This window comes from Phaethon lepturus, unplaced genomic scaffold (assembly GCF_000687285.1).
Source record: "Phaethon lepturus isolate BGI_N335 unplaced genomic scaffold, ASM68728v1 scaffold32731, whole genome shotgun sequence".
Taxonomy (NCBI): domain Eukaryota; kingdom Metazoa; phylum Chordata; class Aves; order Phaethontiformes; family Phaethontidae; genus Phaethon; species Phaethon lepturus.
This window is the reverse complement of record NW_010520514.1, coordinates 43,748-51,535: the sequence shown is the minus strand read 5'-3', so window position 1 is coordinate 51,535 and position 7,788 is coordinate 43,748. Positions and strand designations below refer to the sequence as shown.

At 43.6% G+C, this 7,788-nt stretch overlaps 1 protein-coding gene across 1 annotated transcript in view; it reads right to left on the bottom strand.

Moving 5' to 3' along the window:
* Positions 1–2,765: 2,765 nt before the first annotated feature.
* ETV6 (ets variant 6) overlaps positions 2,766–7,788 on the bottom strand; it is a 33,780-nt gene continuing 28,757 nt past the window's right edge. Inside the window, exons 5-6 of the mRNA XM_010297409.1 lie at positions 6,541–6,641; positions 2,766–3,218 (exon numbers count right to left, since the gene is read on the bottom strand). Coding sequence (XP_010295711.1) covers positions 3,113–3,218; positions 6,541–6,641 — 207 coding nt within the window. The 3' untranslated portion in view covers positions 2,766–3,112. The remainder of the gene's footprint in view (positions 3,219–6,540; positions 6,642–7,788) is intronic.

Genomic DNA, 7,788 nt, shown 5'->3' with positions numbered 1-7,788 from the left:
CACCCCCCAGACCTGGCAGGAGGCAGGGGACAGCACCAGCCAGGAAGGGCCTCTGTGGGATCGGCCTGCTCCAAGCTCAAAGGCTATTTTCTTTCCAACTAGCATCAGCCTTGAGAGAACTTCTTCTCTGTGGTTGTGGTGGAGAAGAAGTTGTCTTAAGATGTCATTTACATGTGAACTGGAAGAGTCTCCAACAGCCATCAATTTTTTTTTTTTTCCCCTGTGACTTAGATTCTGCAAGTGAAAGTGATTGCATTTTTGGTAAAAATTTCCTCTACAAAATTTCCCCTAGAAAATTTCCCTATGGGACAACATGTGTGACTTCAGGATTCCTTGCTTCTTCCTGTCTTACCCAATGCTGAGGATGAACTTTGTTTGCTAGCACGCATGGGGAGCATAGGGGCTTATACTGGTGGATTGTCTCTTGTTCTCTGCATTTTGCAGTGTCACCTCGTCCGTGGCAAAAACCTGTGTCACTGTATATAGAAGGTCCCTATTGTCTTTTTTTTCTCTACCACCTTGTACCAGTAGCTGCAGCAGGCAAAAGAATATAATGCAGTTGTCACAGCCAGAGCAGTAAAGGATATGGATCATTCTCTGCACAAACTTGGTTTCTTTCTACTGCTGAACACCCTAAGAAACACAAGAAACAAGCAAGAGCCTTCCTTTATGTTGATTTTTCTGATCACATTCATCTGTCATTCATAGTCACCTCTTCACCCCAGCTCCTGAGACATGGCTGCAACTTGCGTCCCCTTGAGCAGGGTGACAGGGCAGAGTAACTCCTTGGCCCCTTGGTTTCAGGGGACCTTTGGTTTCGGATCTGTGACCACGGAAGTCCCTCAGTGTCTCCCACTCATACCTCCTGAGCTCCAAGGACTTGAGAGTCACGGCAGAGACAGGTAACAGGTCGTCTGCTCACCTTTGCGATATACGCTCCCATGTCTTTTTGAGGCAGAAAAAGTCAAGTACGTGGTGTGCTGGGACTTGTAACCTACTGACTATGATTTAATAAAAAAATATGGCCAGGAAAAGCTTAGGGAAGAGATGTACGCCCTGTTGTTCCTCATCAGATACTGGCTCTGAAAAATGTCTCCTCTTTGGATGATGCCTATCTACACCCTAACAAAACTGCTCCTTCTACGACCTGTGACTCAATATTAAGCCTTTTGTGAGATTGCACTATCTCCGTTTAAACACAGGGGACACTATTCATTGCCAAGTGCCATTTTTTCCTGGATAGATTAACCCTGTTGTTAAGTATGTGGTAAGATCAAATGTTATGCTGGTTTAATATCTGATAAAAGCTCTGTCATGGGAATGTATCTTGGTTTTTGGTAGAAACAGATGATTAGATTAGCCCATTGATTTTTTCCATTTCTAGTATGTATGTTCCCATAAAAGAGGCTTTCTGTTTTAATGAACTGGTGTGGACATGGTGCTTTTTTCCAGACACCTTGTGATTCCTGCACAGTTTCTCTATTTTTCTCTATATTCTTCTCCCTTTGCAAGCATCATTTTTCCTGCTTGATCTTCCTTCCATTAAAAGGACCGCTGATGATGGATCACTGGACGCCTGGACACCACAGACTTTCCTGTCATGGTGGCCCAAGCACTGTGAAATAAAAAGGCCAGTAGTTTCTCTTGTATTGGGCATCAAGGACTGCTGAGCTTCCTGCGACCAAATGAGGCATAGCTCTTTGCCTCGTGCAAAGCACCCTCAGCGCAGCTAACCAAATCAGGGGTGTAAAAAATGGGGCACCTTGCAACCAGAACAAAACCAAAACCCAAGAAAGCAACACAGCTTTAGGGCTTCTTTTTTTCTTGTCTTTGAACTCATGTTAAAAATGGACAAGCTGAGACAGCTCCCTTGATGGCAGAGCTGTGGGGTGGGGGAGGCACAAAAAAACCCAAATCCCAAAACAAAGCCAAAATCAATTAGAAGATATAAGTATAGCTATTTGGTCTCTAGTTCTCTACCATCAGTTTTCAGACTGGTGAATCATCTACCTCTTCAGCAGCACAAAATGATCCTGGCGAGGTTTCTGAGTAATACAAACCATGTGATGGGTCCCTTTGCTTTCTCCCTCCGATGTAAGGAACAGTCCTTCACCTTTCACCCCAAAATTGCTAGAAGGTGTAAGAAACACCCCTCCCTTTTGTAACTGCAGGTGCTTCAGCCTTTGCTTTTTTATAGAAAGCTTTGAGCTGAAATTCTGCATTGTGGATATATTGTGGGGGTTACATATATATACATATATATACTAAACATTTTTATATATATATACACATATATATGTGTTTGTCCTTCCTCTCCCCCCGCCCCCCCCTCCATTCTATCACTTCTTTGCTAGAGGGAGGGAAAACGTCAACATCAGTCTATTGCAGAGGTTTGTCACATTTATTTTTCTCCTCCCCGGAGCACTTAGGTGATTGGTTTTGGTCCGTATTCCAGCAGTTAACAGCCACTCGCAGACTCGTTGTGAGCCCAGGCTATGCTGGGGTGATATCCCAGCCTACACGTGAAGGGTGACTCCTCTTCATTTGACAGGTATGTGTGGTAAATTCTTTTGGTAGCTTCAACACATTTCCCAGTGGCAGCACATGTACATTGATCGGAGCAAACTGGAACCCTTGAGCAAATCCCTTCTGTGATGCTATTGTTTTATGCTGTGTTATGTCATGAGACTTGCACAGAAAATGAGAGCGCTCTATTTCCATAGGAAAGCCTTCAAAAAAAAAAAAAGCATCATCTGATGTCTTCTCCTATGTGAAATAAGGAAAGTCAAACTGCATGTTTATTAGGGAAAAAAAAAAAAACAACAAAAAACCCCCAAAACTGAAACAAACCAAAAAGAAAGAACGAACTCAAGGGAGACTTTGTAGGAACAGTGAAGTAGTGCATAAGTCCAGGCTTTCTCCCTTTTACTTTTCTGCCAGCACCACTTCTGCCTGTTAGTTTTGTTAAGGTGCTTCAGGTCCTGCGTGGTCTTCAAGCAAAGTGGCGACCCCAAGTACTGCTTCTGTGTTGTTGCTTCCCCTCCCAAACTGTGCCAGCCATCTGGGCAGATGTTTCTCCCATGGACCCACAGAGGCGGTGCACCAGTTCCCTTCAGCACTCATCTTCTTGGTATATTTGTTCATCCAGTTCCTGGGATTCAAGGTGCTCGAGGCGGTCTGTTCGGCCACTCATAATCTCATCTGGGGTCTTCATGAACCTGCAAAATAGAGAAACAAGCGGATTTCCCAGTGGTCTCAGCTTTTACCTTCATCAAGACATTGAGGTCCCTGAGCTCTACAACTCCCAAAATCATCTTCGGTGTATCCTCCCAATGACTTAGTATTTCCCAGCTTCTGCGCAGCCTACTGGTGTCTTCCCTCCATAGCTTGACAGGAAATTAAAAAATCACAGGCATTTAGCCCTGCTCCTTGAAAATTCAAATTTGAACCAGACCCCATAATCTTTTCCAAAGAATGACATTTACTTCTTCTCCCTCATATTGTTGGCTGTTGTCAATAAGATTATAGTACGCCAAGGGCACACTCATTTGTGGTGTCTGGTGACAGAAACATTAAAGACCTTTATGGCTAGCACATTTCAAAGCAAAAGCACTTGCAAGGCGTGGAGAGACAGAGGGCTACTGGTTTGTGCAGGCTTACATGTAGGTGAGTGAAAAGGAATATGAAACACCAAAAGGAGCACTGGTGGAAAAAGCCAAGGAACAAGTCAGAACAAGTTCTGGGAAACTGAAAAAGCCCTGAAAGAAAAAGCTTTTGGGCTAAGGAATTGTGAGCAAAGACAGTCTCTTCCTGTGTGACTGTAGCACGCGTAATTCTAAAGAAGCAGTATCCTCTGTAAACGAATGCCACGGCTCCCAGCACTAATGCCTGGACGCAGTAACTCTGCAGGGGCCTAGAAACAGAAACTACCGCTGGGGAGGGATGGCAGCAGTAGGAAATGGGAAAGGACATCCACCAGCCTGCAGATCAAGTCTGCAGTCTTGATCATTGCCAGGATGCTTTTGTGTAGGACCGCACAGAGAAAGCACAGAAAAGCTCTGCTTTTTCTTTTGGAATTTAATGGCATAGGAAGAGAGAGTGGCACAGGAAGGATGAAATCCTAGTTTAAACACAAATCACTTTCCGAACTCATAAGTGCTTCTGCAGAAATTAGGATGAAAGATGTTTATGCTGGAAGTGTTACAAAATTTCAGTCTTTCATTAATGATATACTGGCTAACATTCAGCAGTACAAAACACGTTAAACAGAGGAGCTGATTTTATTTCAGATTGATGATATGCTCAGTATCCTTGCCCCATTGAAAACAAAACCAACTGACAGGAGCCTCGTTACTATCACTGACCCAGAAAAATCACTGCTGAAGCTCATGGGCAAGACTTGCCTCCTCTTCTGCCTCTGAGGTTATAAAGCTGAGAGCTTTCCATCTGAAAAATCTGGAGCCTCTTAGCAAATGCATAGCACAGCCTGGAACTAACCTTTTGCCATCCCTTCTAATTTTGGAAATCATGTGCACATATGCATTTAGGAAAAAAAAAAAAGGGCTGTGACTCACTGCTGTGTCACTCCCATTTGTATGCTGGAAGGACGCTGCTGATCTAAATGGTGTTACGGTGGTGAAAAACTAGCATACAGAAGTGGTGAATCAGTCCCTGGCTACACAGTGAAAACGCACCAAAGCCTACGGGCCAGACTGCCCTGATTTAAACCCTGTGCCTGTCTTGTTGATCTTGCATGAAGATGAAATCAAAACAGAGGGTGATCCCACTGCCTGTCCTACATTTGGTCTGCTCTGTTTCCTAAACCATGTGGGAAATGGGCTGATGAGAACTGTTCTGCAGTACTTCAGGTATTCTCTCTGGTCTATGTTTTAAGTCATGTCAAGAAACTCAAAGCATGGGTATTTGTAGTAGCACTTGATTAGATTTTAAGAAAACAACACAGAACTACAAACTAATGAAGAGAGAGTATCTGTGATCTCTTTTGTTGCAGAAGACACTCAGGCAACCTATTAGAAATCCCTTCTCTGACTCCATTTTACTTAAAGCTCTGTACAGATATCTGCAGATGACAACTGCCTGCATGTTACTTATAAAGTCACATTTCCTATTATTTCTGTGCTTGCGAGAAATAGCCAAGAAAGGCACATTAATAGCTTGATTTTTTGCAGCTGTTCCTCTTTTTCTCTTCTGATATAAATAGGTCTAAGAAAACAACATCAATAAGTTTTTATTGGGAAATGTGCAAAAAATGCTTTGTTGTTTTTTTTTTTCCAGTTTCCGAAGGAAATGAGGTTTATATGCTCATGTTTTATGCTCCCTGGTGACCTTTGAATCTGTTGGTCAATTTTGGGCAAGTCTGACAGAGGAACTGAGGTCTCTAAGGGTATTAAGTTTCTACAGTTTTGAGAAAATAGGCAGCCTGGTTGAGAAGAGATGGACTCCTGTTTTGTTTGTGCCCCTACCAAAGGAGAGGCTCCAAAACAAGCACATTCAGTGTTCAGCATCACAGAATTCCCCCAGGGCAGCACAGGCTTCACACAAGGCCATAGCAATCCAGGCTGCCTTCCTTGGTACTGCTGCTGATGGAGCAACCTTGTTTTAATTTTCCACAAAAAAAATTAAAATCACTCAGTTGATTTTGCCTGTGTACTTCCTTCTTCCCTTCACTCTCCTCCCAACATCTAAGTCTCCTTCTAAGAGCTGACATAAACAAGACATTCCACAGAAACCTTTTCAGCTGTAGATAGTTTGAGTGCTAATGCAGTTCTGTTAGCTATTTAAGACAACAAGCTCCAAGACTGCCTTCCTACTGATATCATTTCCAAGCACATGACTAGATCCAGACCACTGACATCAAAGCAGTCTTTGGTCTGAGTTCAGTGCTCTGTGGGTCAGACGTATGCACTAGGTTTTGCTGGTCTTGCCTGAAGAGAACTGGAGTGCTCTCACTCTCTGCCAGCCACACTCAAGTTTGTACAAGTTTGCAGGACTTCATGCCATTTTGGGCACTATTTCCTAAATTCTTGGTTGTATCATCCAATCTGATGCGCTAGGTTTTATGAACACCTCTTGCAAGTTCCTCCTTCCTTGATGGTAGCACCACTGAAGACACGGTTATCAGAACTTCTCTTTTGCAATGCTGATGCACTTGAGGAAATGCCTGATCCCTCCTTAGCTTTCACGGGCAGCTGTTTCTGAGAAGTGAATTTGGAGTGGGTTTTCCAGCAGTTTGGCTGAGATCATGAACCATTTAGCTAGGTCTTAAACAATGGTGCAGACTGCTTGAAGTGAGTGACTTCTATTGACTCCACTGATCATTGAAACAGGCCCGTATTTTTGTAAATTGGAGCAGTTGCCTTGAAAGCTGGGAAGCACTGGTCTAGACAGCTTCTACAAGTATATGCCCATTATCACCTGTGTTATAGCTGTGGCAATGAAGTATCCCACACACAATTTCACCCTCCATCTTCAAAAACTAATAGTCTGTAGAAAGGAATGGCAAAGAAAAGAAAAAATTACCTGAACAAAAGCCTTTGTCCTGGCTCCTTCCGGATAATATTTAGTTTGTAGTAGTGGCGTAGGGCTCTGGACATTTTCTCGTAAGTCATATTTGTTCTGTTCTGTTTTTTTCAAAAGAAAAAGGAAAAACATGGTGAGATGATTCATTAAAACCTTCCTAAGCCCCAAAAGGAGTTGCAGAACTATCACAGCTAGCTAAAGTAACCAAGTCAGTTTAAGAAATTACATGTTCCATTCTTCTGCTGTTTGCAGGCCCATTCTGCCCCTCCAGCCCTCATCACCAAATTTTTATGGGTCTCTTCTCGTACAGGGCCATTTAAGCAAGAAAGTCTAACAAAAATTCCAAGTGAGGTTTTTCTTCAGTTTCTTGCATCACAGGTAACAAAAAGCTTCATCAACCACAGGAGGAGACATTATAGACGGAGGGACATGCTCATGCCAAGTGGGATGTGACAGGCCTATTCTTAATGAAACCACCTTTTGTAAAAGTGTAAGAACAGTGGCTAATAGACTGAATCTGTCAGCAATCCCTGCTAAGAGCAGTGTTACTCTGGGATTCCCCTCCATTAACTAGTTAATGCTTACAGAGCACTGTGGAGATTGAGAGCCTGTTTCTCCTCTTGTTATACAGGTGTAAATCAAGAAGCCCATTAGGTTGTACATCTACTTCTGTGACAGATTGTCCCCTTCATTTTGGGAGCTGCTTACTCCAAAGGCCATTGCCAGAGCACTGTAGGGTGACTGAGGCATGGCCCTGCTGAAGCTGAGTGTCACAAGGCAGAAGTGATGGGCACTGGCAGAGCTGAATGTGGGCAGCCCCCATAGTCAGGACTTGGGATAGCAGGATCTGTCCCTTAGGCTACATCTACATAAAGAACATTTTTATGGTACAAGGAGCACTGGTTACGATGCTGGCAAAGAAACTCCCCGCAGAAAGCCAACTACACTGGCAAAGCCGTGTTTGCATGAGTATAAAGCAGCCGCCTTGCCATGGGCAAAACATGCCAAACTAGTAGGAGCATGCTTTTGCTCTGTAAGCCTCCATGTTAGGAGTTTGGCTTGGCCCAGCTCTGTCAGTGCAAGATCAGGTAGAAGTCTGCGGTGTTGACCTGGCTTTATTAAATGAGACTGGTCCACCTGTCTAAAATGACCCCCTATGAGCAGACCTTCTCTGCTTGCCCTCACCACAACAGCTCTGCTAAGGGAGGCCACATAAAGAGCTCCTGTGGCAGTTAAACACTAACAATG